The following is a 27,773-nucleotide window of genomic DNA, read 5'->3' on the forward strand; positions in this document are numbered from 1 at the left end:
TCTGCGGAGAGGGGCGGCATATAAGTCCAATAAATCTAATCTAATCTAATCTAAAATTTTGGCAAGTCTGGGGCAAAAAGGGGGGACATGATCGAAACATTTAAATATATTAAAGGGTTAAATAAGGTCCAGGAGGGAAGTGTTTTTAATAGGAAAGTGAACACAAGAACAAGGGGACACAATCTGAAGTTAGTTGGGGGAAAGATCAAAAGCAACATGAGAAAATATTATTTTACTGAAAGAGTAGTAGATCCTTGGAACAAACTTCCAGCAGACGTGGTAGATAAATCCACAGTAACTGAATTTAAACATGCCTGGGATAAACATATATCCATCCTAAGATAAAATACCGAAAATAGTATAAGGGCAGACTAGATGGACTATGAGGTCTTTTTCTGCCGTCAGACTTCTATGTTTCTATGTTTCTAAAATGACAACGGTAGAACATTTTAAATAAATTTTCTTTATAAGAAGCCAATAAAGTCAATTTATATTTTTTTCTCCATAATTTGTTGCAGTCCTCTAATTAAATATAGCATACCGAAAATTTTTCATCCGTGTCAAAAAGTTCAATCTTTATCTCATCAGACCCAAGAATCTTATTTCTCATAGTCTGGGAGTCCTTCATGTGTTGTTTGGAAAACTGTGTGGGCTTTCATATGTCTTGCACTGAGGAGAGGCTTCCTTTGGACCACTCTGCCATAAGGTATCGACTGATGGAGGGCTGCAGTGATAGTTGACTTCATGCCATCTCCCTACTGCATCTCTGGAGCTCAGCCACAGTGATTTTGTTTTTATTTATTTATTGTTAGAGTTGAAAGGGACCATGTAGGTCACCAAGTCCAATCCCCTGCCTGAGCAGGAATCCTAAAGCACTCCAGCCAAGTGGCAGTCCAATCTCCTCTTGAAAGTGTCCAGAGTTGGGGAGTTCACAACCTCCGCAGGCAGGTTGTTCCAATGGTTGATCGCTCTGACCGTCAGGAAGTTCTTCCTTACTTCTAGGTTGAATCTCTCCTTGGTCAGCTTCCAGCCGTTGTTCCTAGTCTGGCCCTCTGGTGCTCTGGAGAATAGAGTGACTCCCTCCTCTCTGTGGCAACCCCTCATATACCTATATACAGCTATCATGTCCCCTCTGCCCCTCCTTTTCTCTAAGCTATCCATGCCCAGTTCCTGCAATCTCTCTTCGTAAGTCTTGGCTTCAAGTCCCCTAATCATTTTGGTTGCTCTTTTCTGCACCTTCTCCAGAGTTTCAATGTCTCTTTTGAAGTGTGGTGACCAGAAGTGGATGCAGTACTCCAGATGTGGTCTTTGGATTCTTCTTTACCTCTCTCACCAAAGCTCTTCTCCCACGATTGCTCAGTTTGGCTGGGCGGCCAGTTCTAGGAAGAATTCTGGTCATCCCAAACTTCTTCCATTTAAGGATTATGGAGGCCACTGTGCTGTTAGGAACCTTGAGTGCCACAAAAATTATTTTGTAACCTTGGCCAGATCTGTGCCTTATCACAATTCTATCTCTGAGCTCCTTGGGCAGTTCATTTGACCTCATGATTGTCATTTGCTCTGACATGCACTGTGAGCTGTGAGATCTTATATTGACAGGTGTGTGCCTTTCCTAATCAAGTCCAATCAGTTTAATTCAGTGTTTCCCAACCTTGCTAACTTGAAGATATTTGGACTTCGGCGAATGCTGGCTGGGGAATTCTGGGAGTTGAAGTCCAGATATCTCCAAGTTGCCAAGGTTGGGAAACACTGGTATAATTAAACACAGCTGGACTCCAATGAAGGAGAACAATCTCAAGGAGGATCAGAAGGAAATGGACAGCATGTAAGTTCAATATGAGTGTCACAGCAAAGGGTCTAAATATTTATGACCATGTGATATTTCAGTTTTTCCTTTTTCATAAATTTGCAAACATATCTTCATTTCTGTCAAGATGGAGTGCTGAGTGTACATTAATGAGAAATAAAATGAACTTTTTTGCTTTTACCAAATGGATGTAATGAAACAAAGAGTGAAAAATTTAAAGGGGTCTGAATGATTTCTGTACCCACTGTAATTCAGTCAAACTGTCAATTATAACTCACTAATTTTATCTTTCTTTATCAAACAATCATATAATAATGATAGAATAACTTTAATTGAGCAGACAAAAGTAAACACCATCTTAAGGTCACTTACTGTTCCATGATAATTCTTGTACAGGGGCATTTTTAAGATATTTGTGAGATAATCTTCCAGTTGTTTCTGCAAAGGAAACACAGAGATATAATGTGCAAAGGAAACACAAACATACTAGTGTTAAGGATTGCAACAGTCATTATTAAAAGACATGTAAAGCACATCCGTGAATATCAGCTGCCATTCAGAAGGCATGATGGAAACTTCTTAATCTCACAACACATGGACAGATTTAACCATAGTTTTTAATTATGATAGGGTTTTTAGGGTTTTTTTTAATATTAGATTTGTGCCAGTATAATATTGTTTTTATCGTTGTTGTGAGCCGCCCCGAGTCTTCGGAGCGAGACGGCATACAAATCTAATAAATTATTATTAATTATTATTATTATAGTTTCAACTGGAAAACTAAGCATCCTATATTAAGTTCAGTTCAAAACTGCTAGACAATTCTTGGAAACTTGATACATAAATTAGCCATCAACAGGCACATAGAGGTAAACCACATTTACATACCATTCAAAAGCTAATAAGGAAACAAAAAGATAGAATATATCCTTTCTGGCAACCAGCATACAGATAAGCAGGGTTTAACACCAGAAAAATAATGAAGCAGAAGGGTCCGTTGGCCGCCTTCAGGCCGGCGGCGATTGCGGTGGTGCGAGGAGCGCCACAGGACACGGGATCCGGTGGCAGAAAAGGTGAGTGGGGGGTAGCGAGCGTAGGCGAAGGGAGGAGGCACCCCCTCCCGCTCCCCACTGTCCCAGTGTGCCCCGCGTTGTCGCGGGGTGTGAAGTGCTTCCGGGGGGGAGAGCGAGCGGCTTCCCCCATTTAAAGGGGGCAGAGGGCCGCTCGCCTCCCTCTTGCGTTGCGCTGCCACCGGCATGGCCAGGCTGGCACCCACCCGCCCTCCCTCTACGTAGTGTGAGGTCGCCATAGGGGTCGCCATAGGGGTCCAAGTAAGAGGTCACCATAGGGGTCTGAGTAGGAATTTTTGGCGGCTGTAACGCTTTCAGTTTGGCCGTTTTTTCGCCTACTCCACACTACAGGAGCGGGGATGCGGTTAGGGGGTGTCCGGCATACTCTAGTTTTAATTAGGCTAATTCGGCAGTCCATTCGGCATTTAATTTCCTTGTCCCTCTGGTCACGGGGAAGCAACTGTGTGATCTTCTTTGGGTACCTTTTGGAAGGTGAACAGCCACTCCCCGACATGGTTACAGGGCTCGGCCGGCTCGGGTATAGAGGGGAGATGCCATTGGGGCTCACCCACCGCACGCCCAGAGTCGAGTATCTGGGTGGGTGAGCCTCCCCACATGCAAGGGCGTGGCAGGGAGCAAAAGGGGGGGAGGTCAAGTTCAAGTTCAAGTTCAAGGTGACCTCCCCCTTTTGCTCAGCAGGAGGCTTCGCCCAGAGTTGCTCAGAAAATTTGGATTGACGTTTCCGCCCTCTTTGTCTTACCTCTGCAGGTCCTGTTTGATTATAATAAATGTGACCCACTTTATAACCTATTACTGTGTCCGTGTGCTTACTCCACGTCCACCGCAACACAATATCCCAATCAAGGAACTTCCAAGGAGAAAACCACAACCCTACCAACACTAGCAAGGCAAGCCACTGTATATAAACAGGGAAGAAACCCCACAATCACTGATGATGTTACCTAGTCAGGTAAAGAAATGACTGCTAGCAAACCACCAATCTCAGTTGTTGTTGTTATGCAGAATCAGACTAAAACAACAAGATCTCTTTGGGAGAGAAATGACAAAATTGAAATGTTGCACCGGTGATAGAAAGACAGCAAGTGGAGAGGGAGGCAAAGGAAATAGGATATGTAGAAGATTAAGCAGGAGGAGGATTTATGAAGATAACGATAATGAAAAAAATGAGATAATTAACAAAGGAGTAACTGATTTTACTTTGCAGGTGAATCTGAGAAATGCCTAATGATAAAAAGCAGTCTGAAATAGCTGGAGATTTACATGAAAGGAAGAATGACATTTTTTCACAAGTAATTAACTTTGAAGACAGGAGGATGAATTTAGATTTGCTGAGAATAGGGTAAAAAAAAGATACGGTTTTTTTCCTGCCTTCAACTGCTCTTGGGGAGAGTCTTTTAAATTCAAGATAATATTTCTTTTGGGTAAACAGAGCAAAAAAATGAAAAAGAGAAACTAAAGGGGGGGGCAACCCTCCCAAAACAAAACAAAGCCTTAAATCTCTATGACAGGACCAAGCATAAACAGCATGTTTAAAATTGGACTTGGATTTGAATGTCAACATAATCCTTCTTTAGTACTGTACATCAATATGAATTTTATATATAATATTTGTGGTCCATTTCTCTCTGTGTTAATAAAGATTATCGACAAAAAAATAAAGGGAGACTGGTATAGATGTATTTCAAGCTATTTAGCTTTCATCAGCTAGCCATACCCTTCTGGGATTTGAACCAGGAGTATTTGCATATTAGGTAGATGCATCTACCTCCCTGATTCCCAACGTGGGGCGCAATTTGATTTTTAATGGGGGCAAATGGAACCTTGTTTAAACCAAATCAATGGCCTTTTAGGGTTCTTCCATGTGAGTAGTTCACTTTTTGAATAGTAAGAACTATATGTAACGGGGATAGAGGGTCATCAGGATTTGAGAGATGCTTAGGTGGGACATGGCCAAATAAATATTGGGAACCACTGATCTATTTCTAAACTATAGGCTTTCCTCAGCTATACCAGGGGAAAGATTAAGTGCTTTTTTATCAGGGCAACCTGGTCCACCCAACTATGGGACAGAGCATACTACTTCTGTTTTCGTCTTTCAGCCCCAATCCAGGGTCCTTCGCTATCGTGACAAACTATTTTTGTGTTGAATTTATATTTACTGACAAAGAAATAAAGGGAGACTAGTATAGATAAATTTCAAGCTATTTAGCTCTCATCAGCTAGCCATACCCTTCTGGGATTCAAACACAGGCTACTTGCATATTAGGTAGCAGTATGCTCTGTCTCGTATTTGGGTAGACCAGATTTCCCTGATAAAAACACTTACAGTGATACCTCATCTTATGAACTTAATTCGTTCCCTGACGAGGTTCGTAAGTCGAAAAGTTCGTAAGACGAAGCAATTTTCCCCATAGGAATCAATGTAAAAGCAAATAATGCGTGCAACCCCATCCCTTTTGCCTTGTGCTGTTGGTAATTCCCACCTCCGGACTTCTGTTGCCAGCTGAAGCGCTGGGATTCCCCTGAGCCTCTCCTCGCTGGGAAACCCCACCTCTGGACTTTCGCCCGTTCTTGCATTGCTGGGATTTCCCTGAGCCTCCCCTCGCTGGGATTCAAAGCAACGCCAGCAAAAATGAAGGGAATCCCAGTGATAATATAATAATAATAATAATAATAATAATAATAATTATTATTATTATTATATATTATCATTATTGTTGTTGTTGTTGTTGTTGTTGTTATCATTAATTAGATTTGTATGCCCCCCTCTCCGAAGACTCGGAGCGGCTAAATACATGACCTGCATGCATAAGCTCATTTATGGAAAGTACAATTCGATATGTAGCCAAGGTCTAAAATTAACTTGGGAAAAAAAAATAACTGAAAACTTATTTTTCAGGTGAAGGATCTTACTCTTGTACTGGAGAGATGATCTTCTCTGACCATGTTTTCAGAGGTGCGTGGAAGACTCGGCATCTGTCTTGCTTCTCCTCTTTTGACAGTCTGTCTCCGCACAGTGTGTCTAAAAAAATTACAACATTGATTTGTTTTCATGCACTGGAATGTGTCCCAGAGATGGAAGGTGAATTTGCCGATAGAAAAAAACCTCATTGTTTAAAAGAAAACACTTGCAGCTAATGATTCAGATGCCTTTTAATTACTGGGGAAAATAACATAAAACACATTAATTGCATGTGCACCTTCAGGCTTGTGTTTTCATCCCCCACAAAATATTCGGAAGTGCTACAATATACCTTTACTACACTTAACTTACATAAATAATTAAGTTCTGTCTTAGCCAATAGATACCGTATTTTTCGGACTATAAGACGCACGAAGATTTCAAAGAGAGAGGAAAAAAAGTTCCCTGACCCCCAGGAGAACTCTGTAAGCTTCCCAAACCCTCCACGGGCCCCATTTTTTGTAAAAATGGAGTGTGCAGAGGGTTTGTGAAGCCTGCACAGCAGTTGAGTTTGGGGGAAGGCAAAAATCTCTCAGTTTTTGCAAAAAATTGCCCATTTTCCAACCATTTTTGGCAAAAAAATTGGGTGCACAGAAGGTTTGGGAGGCCTTCAGAGAGCTGCCCCCATTTTTGCAAAGCAAAGATTCAGAACCTTCGGTATTCCTTGAAAATGCTTGTACAGTGTTCCCTTGATTTTTGCGGGTTCAAACTTTGCGGAAAGTCTATACCACGGTTTTTCAAAAATATTAATTAAAAAATACTTTGTGGGTTTTTTCCCTATACCACGGTTTTTCCCACCCGATGATGTCATATGTCATCACCAAACTTTCATCTGCCTTTAATAAATATTTTTTTAATAAACTTTAATAAATAAACATGGTGTGTAATAATCTGAATGATTGTTAAGGGAATGGAAAATTGCAATTTAAGGGTTTAAAGTGTTAAGGGAAGGCTTGTGATACTGTTCATAGCCAAAAATAGTGTATTTACTTCCGCATCTCTACTTCGCGGAAATTCAACTTTCGCGGGCAGTCTCGGAACGCATCCCCCGCGAAAAGCGACGGAACACTGTATTTCCAATTATCTTCTCAATAAAGTTAGACATCTGGATGCTTATAATTCAATAGGACAGCCCTACTTTAGATAATTCACTATCTTTTAGCTTATCCAACCTTATAGAATTATATAAGACATTCTTCCTTTTTGAAAAAGAGAAAGAACCAACTATGCCATCAAGAAACAGATATACAGTGATCCCTCGAGTATCACGAGGGTTACGTTCCAAGACCTCTCGCGATAATCGATTTTTCGCGATATAGTGGTGCGGAAGTAAAAACACCATCTGCGCATGTGCGCCCTTTTTTCAATGGTCGCGCATGCGCAGATGGTGGAGCAACTAATACTGTATTAGATAAACATCTATCTAAATAAATAAAATACAGTAAACATCTCGCCGCTTGTCCGTTCGCCCGCCGCTCATTCGTCCGTTCGCCCGCCCGCCGCTCGCTGCTCGTCCTTTCGCCCGCCCGCCGCTCGTTCGTCCGTTCGCCGCTCGTCCTTTCGCCCGCCCTCCGCTCGTTCGTCGCTTGTCCATTCGCCCGCCCGCCGCTCGTTCGTCCGTTCACCCGCCTGCCGTTTGCCGCTCGCCTGTCCGCCGTTTGCCGCTCGCCTGTTCACCCGCCGACCCGCCTGCCGTTTGCCGCTCGAGAGCAAGAGGGGGAGAGATAGAGAAAGAGAGAGAAGGAAAGAAAGAGATGAGAGAAGGAGGAAGAGAGTGTGAGAGAGGAAGAAGCAAGATAGAGAAAGAGAGAGAGAAAGAAAGATGAGAAAGGAAGGAAGACAGTGAGAGAGAGGAAGAAAGAGAGAGAGAGAAGAGTGGAAGGAAGAGAGAGAGAAATGATAGAAAAAAGGGGAGAAAAAAAGAGAAATGAGAAAATGATTGAAGCAGAGAATGACAGGAAAGAAAGAGAAAGAGACAGAGAAGTGACTCTTGGTGATGACGTATGACGTCATCGGGTGGGAAAAACCGTGGTATAGCAAAAAAACCGTGGAGTATTTTTTAATTAATATTTTCTGAAAAATCGTGGTGTAGCGTTTCGCGAAGATCGAGATCGCGAAAATTGAGGGATCACTGTACTAAGACTACTGTGCTGCTAAAGCTAATACAAATCTGAACAATATAGTCCGAGAGAAAAATCACATAGCCCATACAATGTGCTGAGCTCTGAACAAATCATAGCATACCGTCGGATGAAAATTGGGTAGCTATGAGTATAGGGGGTTTTTTTCCCACTCAAGGCTTCAAATGAATTCCCGTTTAGAAAGATCGCATGCAATCACCTCCGTGTTGGGATGGGAATTCGGATAAAAGCTTTGTATCGAAGGAGTTCTCTATGCAGCTCTTGAAAATGCTTGTATTTCCTTTTCACTTGCCATGTAAACTCCGAATGGGTCAGCTCAATGGTGTAAACGCGTGGACTTGGTACCTTCAAAAAGGAAAACAGGCATTAAAGACTCCAAAGAAGATTATGCAGTCATTTCCTTCTTGGAGCAGCTTTAACGTAATCACATTCCGCAAAGAGTCAATTAGTCACCTTCCAGTAGGGTTAGACCAGGGTTGTCAAACACAAGGCCCGCGGGCTGGATTTGGGCTGTGATGTGGTTGGATCCAGCCCATGGGCCGGTCCTGGAAAATACAAGGGGCTGGGGCCCACATGGCTTTGGCCTGGTCTACCCAATGTGAAGAGGAAAAATCACGCCAGCATGGCTTCGGCCCGGTCTACCCAGTGCGAAGAGGAAACATGCCAGCAGTTTGGGGAATGGCGTCAAGCTGGCCACGCCCACAAAGTCAGCTCTACCCAATTAGTGGTGTCAAGCTGGCCATGCCCACCCAGTTGGCCACACCCACTCAGTCAGCCATGCCGGGCCGACCCCCTAAGGTCAACCACAGCCTTGATGCGGCCCTTAATGAAATTGAGCTTGACACTCCTGGGTTAGAGTTGCAATCTAAACTCTCATTTAATACAAGCAGTTCTCGACTTATGACCACAACGGAGCTCAACATTTCTGTTGCTAAGCAAGACCGTTAAGTGACATTTTGCTCCCTTTTATGACCTTTCTTGCCACAGTTAACACAGTAACACAGTTGTTAAGTGAATTTGACTTCTCATTGACTTGGATAGTGAAACCAGTGGCATATAATTTATTTTTGTTTTAAAACCTTCCTCCTTTCTTTTCTACCTATATCACATTTGGGGAAAATTTATCTCGGTTAACGATTAAGATCCCGCAGTGGAGATTCCAACGCAAATCCTCAGGTGTACCAACTTTTTAAAAAATGGCACCCAGAAACCTTAATGAGTAGCCATTTTTATGGATCAGATTAAAAAGCATTTAAACATGATATCCAATGCTTTTTTTAAAAAAAGATTAAATCTTCCAATAATTCAACCCACTAGGCCAGTGATGGTGAACCTTTTTTTCCTGGGGTGCCAAAAGTGTGTGTGTGCATGGGTGTGAGTGTGTGTGTGTGCTATCACACAAGCGCGAGTGCCCACACCCATAATTCAATGCCTCAGGATGGCAAAAATGGCATCCCCTGCCCCTCCCACCGCGAGGCCCTCTGGAGGCCTAAAACAGCCCATTTCCCAAATTCTGGGGGCCTGGTAGGCCCATTTTTCGCCCTCCCCAAACTTCAGAGGCAAAAATGCTTTCCCTCATGCCTCTCCGAGACTCTGTGGAAGCCAAAAATGCCCTCCCGGAGCCTCCAAGCGAGCCAAAAATGAGTGGCCGACACACACATACACAATGGAGCTGAGCTAGGGCAATGGTTCGCGTACCAGCAGATATGGCTCCGCGTGCCACCTGTGGTACCCGTGCCATAGGTTCGCCATCACTGCACTAGGCCTCCTGCAGCCTTGCAAAACATGAAAGTATGATTGAGAGTTCAGAGAGAGAGCTAGGTCTGACCTTGGTTGTTGACGTAAAACGCTCCACTTCTAGAACCCGTACTCGGATAGGACACCCGGTTAGGTAGAGCTGCACGTGAGGCTCTTTAAATCCTTTAGTGTTATAAATGGTTGAAAATGGAATGCCCGCTGCAAATAATGAGATGGCTGGGTATCAGATCTTTACATGAGTTTTAAAGCGCATGTTTAACAGGTTACAGCAAAAGCAGTTAAATGACGGATCGAGACAAAATGGCAGCACAATGCGGATTCCTTCAGCCAAGTGCTCCATGGGGTGTAGCAGCTCCCTTCAAATAGATAAAAGCTCTGGATTATTTTGTATTAGTCATTTCTAGATAGGAAACCTGATGCCCAAATGGTTAATTTGAGTGAAATGTTTAAAAGGGGGGGAAAAGAATAGATGTTTTACAACAAAAACTTAAATTCATTAATTGTATGAATGAATATGAATATGAGGGATTGAATCTGTGTTCTTCTACTGCAAAACTTTATTCTAATAATTAGAATAACTTTATTCTAATTTGACTGTAGAGCATACTGTACATAAAAATGAAATTTCATTGCATACAGCTCTTAAAGGGTCACCACTTCCAATATCCGCTACATAAAAACAACAAAATAAAATACAAAATTATGCATATACCCACATATATTATAGGAGAAGCAACACAGTTCACACTCTGGATCAGGTTGGACAGCAATTTATAGTTTGCCTAACCATAGTTTGTTGAATACAACACATGTCACTCTGTCTCTCTCTCTCTCTCTCTTTCATTCCCTCCCTCTCTCTCTCTTTCTCTTTCCCCTCTCTCTTTCTTTCTCTCACTTTCCCTCTCTCTCTCCCTCCCTCTTTCTCTCTCTCCCTCCCGCTCTCTCTCTTTCGCTCTCTCTCTCTCTCTCTCTCCCTCCCTCCCCCACATACAATCAAATAACAAATCAGTACAGTATGAGCACTTCAACATTATCAAATAAAAACATTCCAGAATGTGCATTTAGCAGTATAGTTCTTTGCTTTCTCACGAACTTTGTACAACTTGACTCCAAGACTTCTAAAAACAGGAATGGATAAACCCATAGACTATGTGCTTCCCAGTACTTCCTTTCTGGTTCTCAAAGCAGTGCAAGATGTCATCTCTAGAACCCTGTGTCAAGAGGGCTAAATTTTCAATTTCATACTTTTAAACTGCAGAATAAGGGCAGGCATGGGACTGCAAGTCTTTTGGAAAAGTTTGAGGGGTCCAAATTTTCAAACTTCTCTTTTCTGATAACCAGAAGACCCTTTCTGTAATCTGTGGGGTATTTGGGAACTTTCATCACCTGAAAAATTCTCTCTCCCTCGTTTAAAAGAAAACCAGCTTTTGGAGTTATTAAATATAGACTTTTGGTTTTTAGTCGGTAAAAGGAGAAGGTTAGTTGCTAATTACCACCCCCAAGGGGGCAGTGAAAATATTTACTGACCCCTTGCATCCTTGACATAAATTGTTTCAACTCCAACTCTCAAAACTATGCTATAGATGACTGCACACCAAGACAACTAGACACAAGAACAGTTTTTCCCCGAATGCCATCACTCTGCTAAACAAATAATTCCCTCAATACTGTCAAACTATTTACTAAGTCTGTAGTACTATTAATCTTCTCGTTCCCATCACCCATCTCCTCCCACAAATGACTGTATGACTGTAACTTTGTTGCTTGTATCCTTACAATTTATATTGACTGGTTCCTAATATGATTTGATTGCTTATTGGTACCCGGACGATCATTAAGTGTTGTACCTTATGATTCTTGATGAACCTTTCTTTTATGTACATTGAGAGCATGTGCACCAATGACAATTTCCTTGTATGTCCAATCATACTTGGCCAATAAAGAATTCTGTTCTGTTCTATTCTGTTCTACCCTACCCTACCCTACCCTACCCTACTCTACAGTAGTACAAGAAATACAGAAATATCAAGCATACAAAGAGAGGGGCGGCATACAAATCCAAGTAATAAATAAATAAATAAATAAAATAAATAAATAAATCATGGATGCTGGAGACTTCCCGGAGCACATCAAAGCTCCACTCAAAATTCCCGGATTCAGTGTAATTCAATCACATTTGGTTTCTCTTCCCCCTAATTCAGTAAGAACCAGAAACCTTCTTTTTCAGAAGAACACTCGGGTTTCAAGGAAACATTGCATATGCTTGTGCTATTGACTTACCAGGCGCTTTTGGATCATGTACCACATCACTATCCAATTCGTCCCCTTCAAAATGCAGCTCCCTTGGGTCCAGACTTTCAATTAAGTTACTCATGTCGGCAGCGATTTTCCTCAGTGCTAAAGTGCTCACTTGCTTTCTATTGGTGAGAGACATCTTAAAGGTTTACTCTTGCGCACAAGGGGCTGTTTGAGAGAAAGAGCAAAGGAAATACATTACTGCGGTGATTAGAACTGGAGTTTGTTGCTTCGCTAATAGCAATAGCATTTAGACTTATATACCGCTTCACACTGCTTTATAGCCCGCTGTGTATGTGTGTGTGCGTATGTATGTATGGATTGATGGATGGACTGATTGACTGTTTTTTAATTGATTAAGTATAAACAAAGCATCACACAACGAGAATTTCAAAATTAAAAGAAAGAAGAATCTATACAAGGTGCTTAGCAGGATCTGAGCATTATGTTGCTTAAGCTGCCTCCTTTGTCTAATTCTGGCCAATCAGATTTGTACATTTGGCAGCACAGTATTTTGCTTTCTGTGCATGCGCTGAAGCAAAAACAAGCTGCGATGCGCACGTGCACACATGCAGGATAAACAAAGCTGCACGCACAACAATAGTGGCAGTAATGGGAATTCGCCCAGTACTAAATGAACAGTTGTAACTCAAGGACTGCAATAAATGGGAACGTATGTATAAATGAGAATTATTATGTGCTTAGTTTAATACTGGTTGTTTTGGAAAAAATGAAGACTCATACCGTGTTTCCCCGAAAACAAGACAGCATGTTATATTAATTTTTGCTCCCAAAGATGTGCTATGTCTCATTTTCAGGGGATGTCTTATTTTTTCCCCAATGAATTGTATCCTGTATCCTGCTGCAGCAAAAACGCATTCAAAAACACAGCCGTATGTTGGATGCATGTTGGATGTGTTTTAAATCTGATTGATGCAGCATTTTGGGATGCAATTTATGGGCAGCAGTGTTATATAAGTTCTGTTCAGGAATGCTGCACGTCTCCTATGTCTTACTTTCGGGGAATGCCTTATATTAGGCAATTCTACAAAACCTCTCCTATGTCTTACTTTCAGGGGTGACTTATTTTCGGGGAAACAGGGTAAGATCTAGGATTATTCCAAGAATCCCGTTCTGTAGTACACGCACACAGGAGTGATATCTTAGCAAGAACAGGAAAAAACCAACAGCAACAAACAAGCTGGTATTTCTCATTAAGAAATTGGTTTTTTTTCTTAGTTTAACTTAGTTCTTGGGCTAGGTCTGACATATATATCCACTAAACTGCCTATATATTGATTAATTTTTTAAATGAATTACCTCTCTGTCCCATTATCTCTTTGTTCCTGCCAAGCTGATTCAATCTTAAATGTAAAAAGCCTGGAATTGGCATGCATATTTAATTGAGCAAGCAATTTTAGTGTCCTCTTCCTTTAAAATATTCAGTAGCAACGAGGCTGCCGCTATACCTGAATCTTTTAAAGGGACTACAGCTCCAAAACAAAGCAGGGTAGGTGTGCAATCTTTGCCACCAGTGCCAAGCTTAGGTGTGTTTAAAAGTGAAAAAAAGACCACACGAGAAAAAGAACAGCCAAGGCACATGCTTCAGAAAGGATGTAACAGAAACAGATAGTTGCAATTCCAGTTCTTCTTGTACAAACTGTATGAAAAGCCATGCATTTTTCCCTTGGATATAGTTTTCTGGGTTATTTCCCCTTAAGACAAAAAAAAAAGAATTACTGTACTGGCTTTTCTGGTTTGTGGGAGGTGTGTTTTGTTTTGTTTTGCATTGGAACAATAGTTACAATTAGCAGAATATGCCATCATCCATTTTGTTCATTGTTCGGAAGACAGATCAGACAAAGCAATGGGAAATCGAGGGTTAGAGCCTCCTTCTTCCTTTATATGACCTATATATACCCTGTTCAGTCTACCTGTTTGCAAAGATAAATGCAACACGACTTGAGTATTGCCCACAAGATCATATGCTGCAACGTCCTACCGGTCAATGACTACTTCAGCTTCAACCGCAACAACACAAGAGCACACAACAGATTCAAACTTAATACGAACCGCTCCAAACTTGACTGTAAAAAATATGATTTCAACAATCGAGTTATTGAAGCGTGGAACTCATTGCCGGACTCAATTGTGTCAACCCCTAACCCCCAACATTTCTCCCTTAGACTCTCCACGATTGACCTCTCCAGGTTCCTAAGAGGCCAGTAAGGGACGTACGTAAGTGCACTGGTGTTCCTTTCGTCCCCTCTCCAATTGTCTTTCCTTTCTCTCACTTATCATATATATTTTCTTTCTTTCTTTCATATATCCTCTCCTCTAAGTTCACTTTACCCTTATATATATTACTACATGTCTATTTTTCTTCCTATGTATTTATGTATTGGACAAATGAATAAATGAAATGAAAAAAGGAACGTAGAGTTGGTACCAAGAGCCAAAGAATGACTTGATTATTCAACTTTTATTACCATACAGCCACTATATCTGTGTCAGGATGCTATTTGGAACCCTGACAATCTATATATTTGGTAGCCCAAAGACAAAAAGCAGAAATCATGTGCAACCTATCGAGTAACTGTCACTATGTAGGACAGACAGGCAGAAAACTAGCAGAGTGCATCCATGAACACCAACTAGCAGTCAGAAGACATGATGAAAAAATTTTAATCTCACAACACGTGGACAGACCATAACTTCAATTGGGAGATTGTGAGCCTCCGAGACCAACCCCTAATCCCCAAAACTTTACCCTTAGACTATCCACTGTTGACTTCTCCTGATTCCTAAGAGGTCAGTAAGGAGCATGCATAAGTGCATCAGCGTGCCTTCCATCCCCTGTCCTAATGTTTCTCTTTTACTACCCTGTTTCCCCGAAAATAAGTCACCCCCAAAAGTAAAACACATCCAATATGTTGTAACACATCCATTTTTGTTGCAACAGGATATAGGATACAATTAATTGGGGAAAAAAATAAGACATCCCCTGAAAGTAAGATGTAGCACATCTTTGGGAGCAAAAATTAATATAAGACGCTGTCTTATTTTCGGGGAAACACGGTAGTATTATGTATATAAATATTATTAAATCTTTATATAACACCAATACGTACTTTACTAAGTAATTAATTAAGTAAGTAAGTAAGTAAATAAGTAAACAAACAAACAAACCTAAATCCAAAAATACTAGGGAATTCATGGAAACTTGATGTTTAGACCAATTGGTCATAAGTCATATTTAGGCACCATTCAAAGCAGACAATAAAAAAAGCTAGACAGGAAACAGAAAGACTAAAATACATCCTTTCTGGAAGCCAACACCCAGATAAGCAGGGATTAATACCAAAGCAAACAACCGAGCAGAAAACAATACCCCAGTCAAGAAATTACCAAGGAGAAACTACACTCCACCAATACTGGCAGGGCAAGTTACCCTGCCAGTAGTCTTCGGAGAGGGGCGGCATACAAATCTAAGTAATAAATAAATAAATAAATACTGTATAAATAGGGAATAAATCCTACATTCACCAGCACTGGTGATGTTACCTTGTTCGGTAATGAAAGGTCTGCAAGTAAACAACAGAGAGTACCAAGGACTCAATATCGTTCATACTTGAATACCTGAAATAGATATTGAACCCTGAAATAGATATTGTCATTGATTGATTGATTGATTGATTGATTGGTTGGTTGATTGATTGATTGATTGATTGATTGATTGATTGGACTTTTATGCCACCCCTCTCTGAGAACTTGGGGTGGCTTACAACATATAATAAAACAATATGAAACATCTTCATGCAATTAATTAATAGAATAGAATAGAATAGAATTTTATTGGCCAAGTGTGATTGGACACACAAGGAATTTGTCTTGGTGTAGATGCTCTCAGCTTACATAAAAGAAAAAGATACATTTGTCAAGAATCATGTGGTACAACACTTAATGATTGTCATAGGGGTCAAATAAGCAATGGAGAAACAATCAATATTAATAAAAATCTTAGGATACAAGCAACAAGTTAGAGTCATACAGTCCTAAGTGGGAGGAAAAGGATGATAGGAATGACGAGAAAAAAACTAGTAGAAATATAAGTGCAGATTTAGTAAAAAGTCTGACAGTGTTGAGGGAATTATTTGTTTAGTAGAGTGATGGCGTTCGGGGAAAAACTGTTCTTGTGTCTAGTTGTCTTGGTGTGTACTTGAGATCTAAAAACCCCAAAACCATTAAAACAGTCATTTCATTCAATCAACTTTCTCTCAACACACTCATTGGCCAGGGGGCAAGAATCTAATGGCCCCAAGCCTGGTGGCAAAAATGAGTCTTAAGACACTTGCGGAAGGCGAGGAGGGTGGGGGACGTACGAAGGGGGGAACTGATTCCAGAGGGCCGTGATTTAAATCGACTTGATTTAAATCAAATCCACTCTGGCATGGACACTGCATTGGGTATCCAGAGTTTTATTTACATTTTGTTTTTTTATGTGTACCATTTTTTGGAAAAATAGGGAAAACTTTTTGCTGTGTCTAATAGCGAGCTGGCCTAAATTAAGTGAGGTGAGATACAAGAAGTGACAAGTGATAACTCTTTATTCAGGCACACATCATAACTAGAACTTATCTGAGGCAAAACATTCTGACAGCTCCTTAAATACAAACAGAACTATACAAGCAGCCAATCAGTGATTACCAACAATTCTGCCCCAGAGCGGCCTCTAGAGGGATGCCGGAACACTGCATCATGGATTTGCATGTAGTCCTGAAAAACTTTATTTATTTATTTATTAGATTTGCATGCCGCCCCTCTCCGTAGACTCGGGGTGACTCACAACAACAATAGGACAATTCAAGACAAATCTAATAATTTAAGAACATTACAAAAAAACCCGTTATTAAAGCAGACATGCACACAAACATACCATACATGAATTGTATAGGCCTGGGGGAGGTGTCTCAATCCCCCCATGCCTGATGGCAGAGGTGGGTTTTAAGGAGTTTACGAAAGGCAAGGAGGGTGTGGGCAGTTCTAATCTCAGGGGGGAGCTGGTTCCAGAGGGTCGGGGGCCGCCACAGAGAAGGCTCTTTCCCTGGGAACCGCCAAACAACATTGTTTAGTCGACGGGATCCGGAGAAGGCCAACTCTGTGGGACCTAATCAGTCACTGAGATTCATGCGGCAGAAGGCGGTCCTGGAGATATTCTGGTCCGATGCCATGAAGGGCTTTATAGGTCATAAACAACACTTATCACACATAATTGATTTTTAATCATCAATACCAAATTACTATTGTACACTGTTTTATTGCGCTGTTAGCCGCCCCGAGTTTCTGGAGAGGGGCGGCATACAAATCCAATAAATAAATAAATAAATAAATAATCCCACATTTATTGGGATTACATTGGTTCTCAACCTTTCTAATGACGTGACCCCTTAATACAGTTCCTCATGTTGTGGTGACCCCCAATCATAGGTCTTGAGCCAATTTTCCCAACATGGAACAATGGATGGAAACTGATCAAGGGAAGATTCAGCCTAGAAATGAGGATAATTTTTCTGACAGAATAATCAACTAATTTTATAATTAAATAACAATAATAATAATCAACTAATAGCTTGTCTTCAGAAGTTGTGTGTTCTCCCTCACTGGAGGCTTTAACTGGATAGCCACTTGTCAGAAATGGAATAGAGTCTCCTGCTTGAGCCAAGACTATGACCTCCAAGTTCCAACTCTGGTAGCTACTAGCCATCTTATTAAACAGGAAAACAACTGTCACCTTTGATATCTTTTAACTTGCAGAAAAGATATGAGAGCTCTCTTCAAGTATCTGTAGCAGTGATGGCGAACCTTTTTCCCCTCGGGTGCCAATAGAGAGAGTGTGCACGCTATCGTACATGCACAAGTTCACACCCATAATTCAATGCCTGGGGAGGGCAAAAACCACTTCCCCAATCCCCGGAGGCCCTCTGGACACTGGAAATGGCCTGTTTCCCAACTTCTGGTAGGATCAGTAGGCTCATGTTTCACCCTCCCCAAGCTCCAAAAGCTTCCCTAGAGCCAGGGGAAGGCAAAAACGCCCTACCCCATTTCCCCAGAAGCTCTCTGGAAGCCAAAAACATCCTCCCAGAGCCTCTGTGCAAGCCAAATATCACTTGGCTGGCACACACATGCATGCTGCAGCTGAGCTAGGGCAACAGCTTGTGTGCCAGCAGATATGGCTCCATGTGCCACCTGTGGAATCCGTGCCACAGGTTCACCATCGCTGCTCTATAGGGCTATCACGTAGACAAAGAGGTAGAATTTTTCAGGAAACGAATTTTTTCAGGAAACGAATTTAAATACAAGGGGTTAGATTACTCATTGAACATCAGTCTGCGGAGAGGGGCGGCATACAAATCTAAATAATAAATAAATAAATAAAATCAGAAGTATTGAGCAAATATCAGGTTTTGTTTCCTAAAAATAAGAACTTCTCAATGGGTCCAAAAACGGGCTACAAGAATGGTGGAAGGTCTTAAGCATAAAACATATCAGGAAAGACTTAATGAACTCAATCTGTATAGTCTGGACTCTGGAGGACAGAAGGAAAAGGGGGAACATGATTGAAACATTTAAATATGTTAAAGGGTTAAATAAGGTCCAGGAGGGAAGTGTTTTTAATAGGAAAGTGAACACAAGAACAAGGGGACACAATCTGAAGTTAGTTGGGGGAAAGATCAAAAGCAACATGAGAAAATATTATTTTACTGAAAGAGTAGTAGATCCTTGGAACAAACTTCCAGCAGACGTGGTAGATAAATCCACAGTAACTGAATTTAAACATGCCTGGGATAAACATATATCCATCCTAAGATAAAATACAGAAAATAGTATAAGGGCAGACTAGATGGACTGCTGTCAGTCTTCTATGTTTCTATGTAGCCACAGATTGTCTCCAGAGTTGGCAAATTCTTTTTCTTTTGAACTAGTTTTTTTAAAGAAGTAGGTGAATAATCATCTGTTGGGAAAGCTTTAGTATTGGATTCCTGCATTGGACAGATCTATGACAGTCAACGTTTACATTCTACGTCTATATTTGGATGTTTGCCCAGTGTTATTTCTGACTGTACACCTAGCTGTAGCACTGAAGAGAAGCATACACCGCAGCAACCTTTTGTTACAGTTCATGCTTTTATGGTTTCCTTCCCTGTTCCTTCCTTCTTTTTCTTTATTTAATGAGTAACATAAAAGTCACAAAGAAACCTCATGATCCTTCCAGAGTCATAACTTTCAATCAATAATTGCATCATGTACTCTTATTAAATCATGAGAAGGCATGGCGGAAAGAGAAATTCTTTTCCCTTTAACCTATTTTAGCCATTTCACCTAAGTTAGAAAATCCCATTCCAGGGATTTGTCATACAAAAAGGCACGTAGAACTGGCCATGGTTTTATTCTATTTCTTCCTTTCTCTCCTTCTCTTTCTTAAATGTGTAATGTGATCTACAATTATATATTCAACGCTCCTATATATTTGAATTTGTACAGTCTCTTTATTTTATGTACCCCTTCCCTAATTATTGTCAATAAAGACAATATTTTTATATTAAAAAAAAGAACTGGCCATGGTTAGCTTTTAAGATACCTTGCTTATCTGTCTCTTTCTCTCTCTCCATCCATCCATCCATCCATCCATCCATCCATCCATCCATCCATCCATCCATCCATCCAATTCATGCATTACCCATCTCACTATCTTAAGTCAGTGGCTCCCAACCAGAAGTGAAATCCATTTTTTTTACTACTGGTTCTGTGGGCGTGGCTTGGTAAGTGTAGTGTGGCTTGGTGGGTGTGGCTTGGTGGGTGTGGCTTGGTGGGCGTGGCGGGGGAAGGATACTGCAAAATCTCAATTTTTACTCAACTCTGGGGCCACCCAGAGGTGGTATTTGCTGGTTCTCTGAACTACTCAAAATCTCCACTACTGGTTCTCCAGAACCTGTTACAACCTGCTGGATTTCAACCCAGCTCCCAACCTTTTGGGCACCGGAGATAGTTCCATGGAGAGAGGTTTTTCCACAGAACGGAGGGAGTGAGGTTTCGCTTGCTGCCTGCATCCCGCAGATGGGGCTTTGCTTGTTTGCATGGACCCGTTTCTGGCATGTCGCGCACCACTGCCAGTCAACGGATGGGGGACCCCTGATCTAAGTGACTTTTAAAAAAGCTTGGACTATCAGCCATAACAGTTTGCCTGCACTTACAAGAACAGCTGGGAGATTTCTATTGCTTTTAGAGGGTATAGAAAGTGACGGAATGAGCTGCACCGAAATGCGTGGGATGGAGGCAGAGGCGGGCAGCAAGCAGGACAGGGTGGAACGCAGTTTCAGCGGCAGAAATGAAGATGCCTGTGCAGTTCCAGCTGATCGGTGATTATTATTATTATTATTATTATTATTATTATTATTATTATTATTTATTAGATTTGTATGCCGCCCATCTCCGCAGACTCGGGGCGGCTCACAACAACAACAGAAACAATATATTACAAATCCAATAATTAAAAAATTATTTAAAAAACCCTTATTAAAAAAACAAAACACACACACAAACATACCATGTATAACTTGTATAGGCCTGGGGGGAAAGGAGTATCTCAATTCCCCCATGTCTGACGACAGAGGTGGGTTTTAAGGAGCTTGCGAAAGGCAAGGAGGGTGGGGGCAATTCTAATCTCTGGGGGGAGCTGGTTCCAGAGGGTCAGAGCCAACACAGAGAAGTCTCTTCCCCTGGGTCCTGCCAGACGACATTGTTTAGTCGACGGGACCCGGAGAAGGCCAACTCTGTGGGACCTAACCGGTCGCTGGGATTCGTGTGGCAGAAGACGGTCCCGGAGGTATTCTGGCCCGATGCCATGAAGGGTTTTATAGGTCATAACCAACACTTTGAATTGTGACCGGAAACTGATCGGCAACCAATGCAGACTGCGGAGTGTTGGTGTAACATGGGCATACCTAGGGAAGCCCATGATTGCTCTCGCAGCTGCATTCTGCACGATCTGAAGTTTCTGAACACTTTTCAGAGGTAGCCCCATGTAGAGAGCATTATAGAACCTCAAGATGATGAGGGCATGAGTGACTGTGAGTAGTGAGTCCCGGTCCAGATAGGGCCGCAACTGGTGCACCAGACGAACCTGGGCAAACACCCCCCTCGCCACAGCTGAAAGATGGTTTTCTAATGTAAGCTGTTGTCACTTTCTGGATTACTGGTGTCGGCTCGGCTCAGCTCTCCTTTTTTCCCCTGCTGCTGCATCTGCGCTCCTTGCCTTTTTCCTCTTTCCTACTTCCTGGCCTCAGACGAGCTTCCCTCTTTCCTGCCCGGCTCTCCTCTAGCCTCACACGGTCACCTCCCGCCTGAGGTGCAAGCAGAAGGCGTGGATGGACACGGCACTGGCAGCATTTATGTTTTTGGCAGCACCCGTTCGCCTAACTACCCAGCCTGAGGCAGGGAGGCGACCTAGGAAGGAGAGCGTGGAAAATGCGAAGCAAATTGTCACCCCACTCCAGGGGAAGTTGATTCCAGAGGGCCGGGGCTGCCACAGAGAAGGCTCTTCTCCTGGGTCCCGCCAGACGACATTGTTTTGTCGATGGGATCCAGAGAAGGCCAACTCTGTGGGACCTAATCAGTCGCTGGGATTCGGGTGACAGAAGCCGGTCCTGAAGGTATAACATAATATAACATCGAAGTACAATTAAAATGGAAGTATAACATGATATTTATAATGATCCCAAAGCACTCAGAAGATTGCTTTAAGACTCTAATAAATTAAACTAAAAACTAAAAAGAAACAGGCAGCAATTATGTCTGCTGCTTCTTTTTTGTTTGTTTGAGATATCAGATTCGTGCCATTTTATTACTTCACATCGTCATGCAGCCTGGAAACGTAGAGCCACATTATTGAGAATTTTCCTTCTTTTGACTCTGAGAAAATAATTTATTAAGACTGGTGTTTCCCATGATAGATATAAGTAATAAAAGTTTTTTTTAAAAAAATTCAAATAACATTGCAATGGAATGCATTCAACTGTGGCTCTTGGGGAATATATGGAAGTAATTAAAAGGAAGTCAATTGATACTTCTTTATTTGATAAGGCTACAGTTGGAATACTGCATTCAGTTTTGGTTGCCACGATACAAAAAGGATGTGGAGACTCTAGAAAGAGGACAGAGAAGAGCAACAAAGATGATTAGGGGACTGGAGGCTAAAACATATGAAGAATGGTTGCAGGAACTGGGTATGTCTAGTTTAATGAAAAGAAGGACCCAGGGAGACATGTTAGCAGTGTTCCAATATCTCAGGGTTTGCCACAAGGAGACGAAGTCAAACTATTCTCCAAAGCACCTGAGGGTAGGATAAGAAGCAATGGGTGGAAACTAAACAAGGAGTGAAGCAACTCAGAACTAAGGAGAAATTTCCAGATAGAACAATTACGGTAATCAGTGGAATAACTTGCCTCCAGAAATTGTCAATGCTCCAACACTGCACGTTTTTAAGAAGATGTTGGATAACCATTTGTCTGAATTAGTGTAGGATTTCCTCCCTGGACTAGAAGACCTCCATGGTCCCTTCCAACTCTGTTGTTGTTGTTGTTGTTGTTGTTAGAAGAAACATAGAAGACTGACAGCAGAAAAAGACCTCATGGTCCATCTAGTCTGTCTGCCCTTATACTATTTCCTGTATTTTATCTTAGGATGGATATATGTTTATCCCAGGCACGTTTAAATTCAGTTACTGTGGATTTACCAACCACGTCTGCTGGAAGTTTGTTCCAAGCATCTACTACTATTTCAGTAAAATAATATTTTCTCATGTTGCTTTTGAACTTTCCCCCAACTAACTTCAGATTGTGTCCCCTTGTTCTTGTGTTCACTTGATTATATACTCACTTGAGTATTATTGTTATTCAATTCAATTCAATTTATTATTAGATTAGATTTACAAATCTAATAAATTGAATTGAATTATTATTATTGTTGTTGTTGTTGTTATTATTATTATTATTATTATTATTATTATTATTATTATTATTATCTGTTTTTGCTGAGACAGACTGTGCAGTAATCCTCAATTTATAACCACAATGGAGCCCAAAATTTATGTTGCTAAGTGAGAAATTTGTTAAGTGAATTTGCTCCACTTTACAATTTTTCTCACCACATTTGTTAAGTGAATCGCTGCAGTTTTTAAAACAGTAACACGGTTGTTAAATGAAAACTGAATTCCCCATTGACTTTGCTTGTCACAAGGTTGCAAAATTGGATCACAATGACCCCAAAACACATCATAAATGTGAAGCAGTTGTCAAGCATCCCAATGTAAATCCCGTTACCACGGGATGGTGCAGTGGTCATAAGTATGAAAAATGGCCATACGTCACTTTTTCAGTGCTGTAGCAACTTCAAATGGTCACTAAATGAACTGTTGTAAGTCCAGAACTACCTGTACTTAAGCCCTACTAAACGGATCAAAGCAGGATAGGATAGCAATATTCATATATCATCTTGCAAGCTGTTCCATTGGAAACAGGTACGAAACAATGACTTAATAGCTTACTAATTAATGGGCAATCCTTATTAATCAGAGAGGCGGAACTTGGTCGTGGCAAGCACAGGATGGTACAGCTAAATAAAGAAGAGGGTTCTAATTTCCGCCTTTATTGCCTGCTGATAATGAATAGCTTAAGTAGAACTTTGTGATAAATAATTAAAACCATGAGAGCAACGGGTTTTATGAACTTTGTGCAAACAATGCCGGTGTTCACGTGGATAGTGAGGAAGGAATGTGCTCTGAGATAAATACCATTCTGGCACTAGAATTACAGCATTATCTGATCTTTAATCCAGTGATTAACATTTCACGGGGAATCCTCATTTTAATGGTTAAATTGGAGGGTGGGGTGAAAATCTATTGAATCAAAGAGTTGTACATTGTGGGAATTCCTGTCAATTTCATAAAACAGTTATTTAAACCTCATAAATTCATTCAAATGACATCAATTACCAAATATTATCACGTATACTGTATAGCAGGACCCCTGTTTTTAGTAAAAGAGCAATTCACCCATAAAATAAAAGGAATATAGTTTTAAAAATAGTGTAATTGTATTACAACGTGTACGATCTATAGATTAGTTTTTCTCGCCATGTACATGTATACTGTACATCTGAACTAGATTGTGTTGTAGACTGTATGGGTATATGCATATTTTTGCATTTATTCAAATATTTATTCTTTCATGGTTATGCTGTGTATATTGGAGATGGTGACTCTGAGAGCTGTATGCAATGAAATTTCATTTTAATGTATGCCGATTAGTGTACATTCAAAGTGACAATATTGTTTCCATTCTATTCTGTTCTGTTCTGTTTGTTCTACTCTACTCTAGTCTACTCTTCTCTACTCTACTGTACTCTCATTTCCACCAACTAAAGTTCCTTTCAAATGCCTTAACTTGTCCATTCCAGCTTAAGAACACATTGCACCAGGAATAAATCATAACACTAATATAGATTACGAATGGCAACAGCATCCGCATGTGATAATGAACTGCAATAATAATAATAATAATAATAATAATAATAATAATAATAATAATTTATTGGATTTGTATGCCGCCCCTCTCTGTAGACTCGGGGTGGCTAACAACAATGATAAAAACAGCATGTGACAATCCAATAATAAAACAACTAAAAACCCTTATTATAAAACCAAACATACGCACAGACATACCATGCATAACTTGTAATGGCCTAGGGGGAAAGAATATCTCAACTCCTCCATGCCTGGCGGTATAAATGAGTCTTGAGTAGTTTACGAAAGACAGGGAAGGTGGGGGCAATTCTAATCCCCGGGGGGAGTTGGTTCCAGAGGGCCGGGGCCGCCACAGAGAAGGCTCTTCCCCTGGGGCCCGCCAAACGACATTGTTTAGTCGACGGGACCCGGAGAAGGCCAACTCTGTTTTTGAATGCCCTGCAGAATTAATTCCATCTCCAAATGCCTCCATTTAGTAGTAGAAATAGCATTTAGACTTATATACCGCTTCATAGTGCTTTTCCAGCCCTCTCTAAGTGGTTTACAGAATCAGCATATTGCCCCCAACAATCTGGGTCCTCATTTAACCACCTCACCATTAGCCGGTGGTGAGATTTGAACTGCTGAACTATAGCTAGCAGTTAGGTGAAATAGTCTGCAACGCTGCACTCTAACCATTGCGCCACCCCGGCTCTTGCCAGAGTTTCTAGAGTTGATTGCTCCATTGATTAAGCAAGTTATATATTGCTCTTCTAATTCACTGGTACCACCCACGGCATTTCACTGGAAACAATGAAAACCAATGTTACTGTGAACAAAGCTTTAAGAAGCATATGAAAAAGCCTATTTTACCAATGTCTGGAGCCAATGTCTTCCTAAGAATTTCAACAGGGAAAGAAAAACATCTTGGACGAAGGAACTGCTTTCATGCTGTTGCATAGATGTGTCTACAAAAGTCACACAGAGTTGAGATCAACTCAGAATAACTCTAATTTAGCTGCATAAAGGACTCAGCACCCTCCCTTACCTAGCTGCCCTCCAAATATGTAGATTTTGACTCCCAGAATTCCTCAAACGAACTCACTATGCTCCTACAACACCGTGAGAATTGTGGAAGTCTGCACTTCTGGAGAATTGGACGGCTGAGGTTGCTTTTGTTATTTTTTTGTCAGAACAGCTATGATCTCTCCTGGACTAGAAGCTTTATTTTTTTTAAAAAAAAATGTTCCAAATTTGCTTTTTCAAAAGGCAACTGCACTTTCTTTGTTTTCCTATGAAGGAGTTTCATTTCTCATCCATGAAAATATCTGGCTGTAAACCTCACGTATCTTTCCCATTCTCACCTCCTTCCTTCTGTGCTCAAAAATCATGAAAAAATATCCAAGGGGTAAGACTGCAAAAGGGCAGATTTTTCAGAAAGCTCACTGATTGCTGTTCTGTCGGGCTCTCTGATAGGAGCCTCCCAAAAATTCAAGGATACAAATTTCAGACACACACACGTTTGAAAATTCAAAACAATGTTCTTTATCACAAAAGTCAAAATAAACTAAACACTCTTTTTGTATTGCAAAGAGCACTCGTCCCAATATAACCAGGTAGTCTGTACAATTTCCCTTAAGCAGTCATTAAGTACTTAGTCCACGGCTGGGGAGAAACTTCACACCCCTTCTTTTTCCATTGAAAGGAGACACACACACACGCTGCTCTGCTTTCAAAGGCGTGAAAAAGCAACAAAGTCCAGCACACAAGATTCCTGACGAAACTGCAACAGATATTCTTCCACAACGGCCAAACCCACATGCTGCTATTTATAGCAACAGCCCTAATTACTGGAGCCCCACCCAAACAAAGGTGGCCTCCCTTATTTCCTGTAATATGTTCTTACTTGGTCTCTTCTACGCATAATTCTGCGCTTGCGTGGATCCAAAATGTCATCATCTGAAGCTATAGAAGATAAGGAAGATTGACTGCCTTGGCTGTGTGCCAAGCCCTCCTCTCCCGAGTCACTCCCACCTTCTTCTTCGTCCGAGGAAACTAAATTCTGAACTGACTCTGTAGGCAATAACACAGGCCTGTGACATGTTGAATTTTCCCCTGCATCCACCTCCCCATTCCCTGGGGCAGGAGCTGGGCCAGAGCCAACCACAATTGCTAAACTCACTGTAGACATCATCCTTAGATATTACATTTACACTTTAATACAGTGATTGCGAACCTTTTTTCCCTCAGGTACCAAAAGAGCATGGGCGTGCGCTATCGCGCATGCGTAAGCACCCACACTCATAATTCAATGCCTGGAGAGGGCGAAATAGCTTCCCCTGCACCCCAAGACATCCTCTGGAGGCTGGAAACGGCCTGTTTCCCAGGTTCTGGTGGGCCCAGTAGGCTCTTGTTTCATTCTCCCTGGACTCCGAAGACTAAAAACACCCTCCCCAATTCCCCAACAGGATCTCAGGAAGCCAAAAACGCCCTCCCAGAGCCTCTGTGTGAGCCAAAAATCAGCTGGCCGGCACACACTTGCACACTGGAGCTGAGCTAGGGCAACGGCTGACATGCCAACAGATATGGCTTCGCGTGCCACTTGTGGCACCCGTGCCATAGGTTCGCCGTCACTGCTTTAATATATACCATTTGGATAAGTGTAATGGAAAGAATAATCTGAGGTGCCAAGGAGGAAGAGCCACAGACTGGGAAACAATAAAATAAGAGGCAGCCGAGCCTACAGAAGGCACGGGAGCATAGATTTCAGAAGATACCCTCCCTAGTTCCTTAGGATGTAAAAATGGGAGAAAAATACTTTCAGATTTGCAAGATTCTGCTAGTGTAACCTTAGAATAAAGTTAGAACTAGTACGTCGAGTTGTGTTTCATATCCAGCCTGTCTTGCAAGGCTGACAATAAGATATGGTTTGTTGCCCAATATCTACGATAGATTCCAGTTTGAAGAAAAATATCCTTGAGCAGCTATAAGAATAGATACTGTATATTTCGGAGTACAGTATACGATACACCTTTTTCCTCCCTAAAAGAGGCTGATAATTTGGGTGTGTTTTATACTCTGAACGTAGCTTTTTTTTCCAGCCTTAACCAGCTGCTAATGACCTTCCCACCTCTTATCTTGTAGACTCTTTCATTGTTTC

The 27,773-nt window shown here is 41.3% G+C and overlaps 1 protein-coding gene across 3 annotated transcripts in view; it reads right to left on the minus strand.

Moving 5' to 3' along the window:
- PLD1 (phospholipase D1) overlaps positions 1-27,773 on the minus strand; it is a 195,441-nt gene that overhangs the window by 97,062 nt on the left and 70,606 nt on the right. For all 3 annotated transcript variants that reach the window (XM_070753638.1, XM_070753639.1, XM_070753637.1), the window contains exons 2-6: positions 12,040-12,222; positions 9,830-9,957; positions 8,201-8,346; positions 5,812-5,920; positions 2,180-2,245 (exon numbers count right to left, since the gene is read on the minus strand). In XM_070753638.1, coding sequence (XP_070609739.1) covers positions 2,180-2,245; positions 5,812-5,920; positions 8,201-8,346; positions 9,830-9,957; positions 12,040-12,193 — 603 coding nt within the window. In that variant the 5' untranslated portion in view covers positions 12,194-12,222. The remainder of the gene's footprint in view (positions 1-2,179; positions 2,246-5,811; positions 5,921-8,200; positions 8,347-9,829; positions 9,958-12,039; positions 12,223-27,773) is intronic.

Source organism: Erythrolamprus reginae, chromosome 5 (genome assembly GCF_031021105.1).
Source record: "Erythrolamprus reginae isolate rEryReg1 chromosome 5, rEryReg1.hap1, whole genome shotgun sequence".
In the NCBI taxonomy this organism is placed as follows: Eukaryota; Metazoa; Chordata; class Lepidosauria; order Squamata; family Dipsadidae; genus Erythrolamprus; species Erythrolamprus reginae.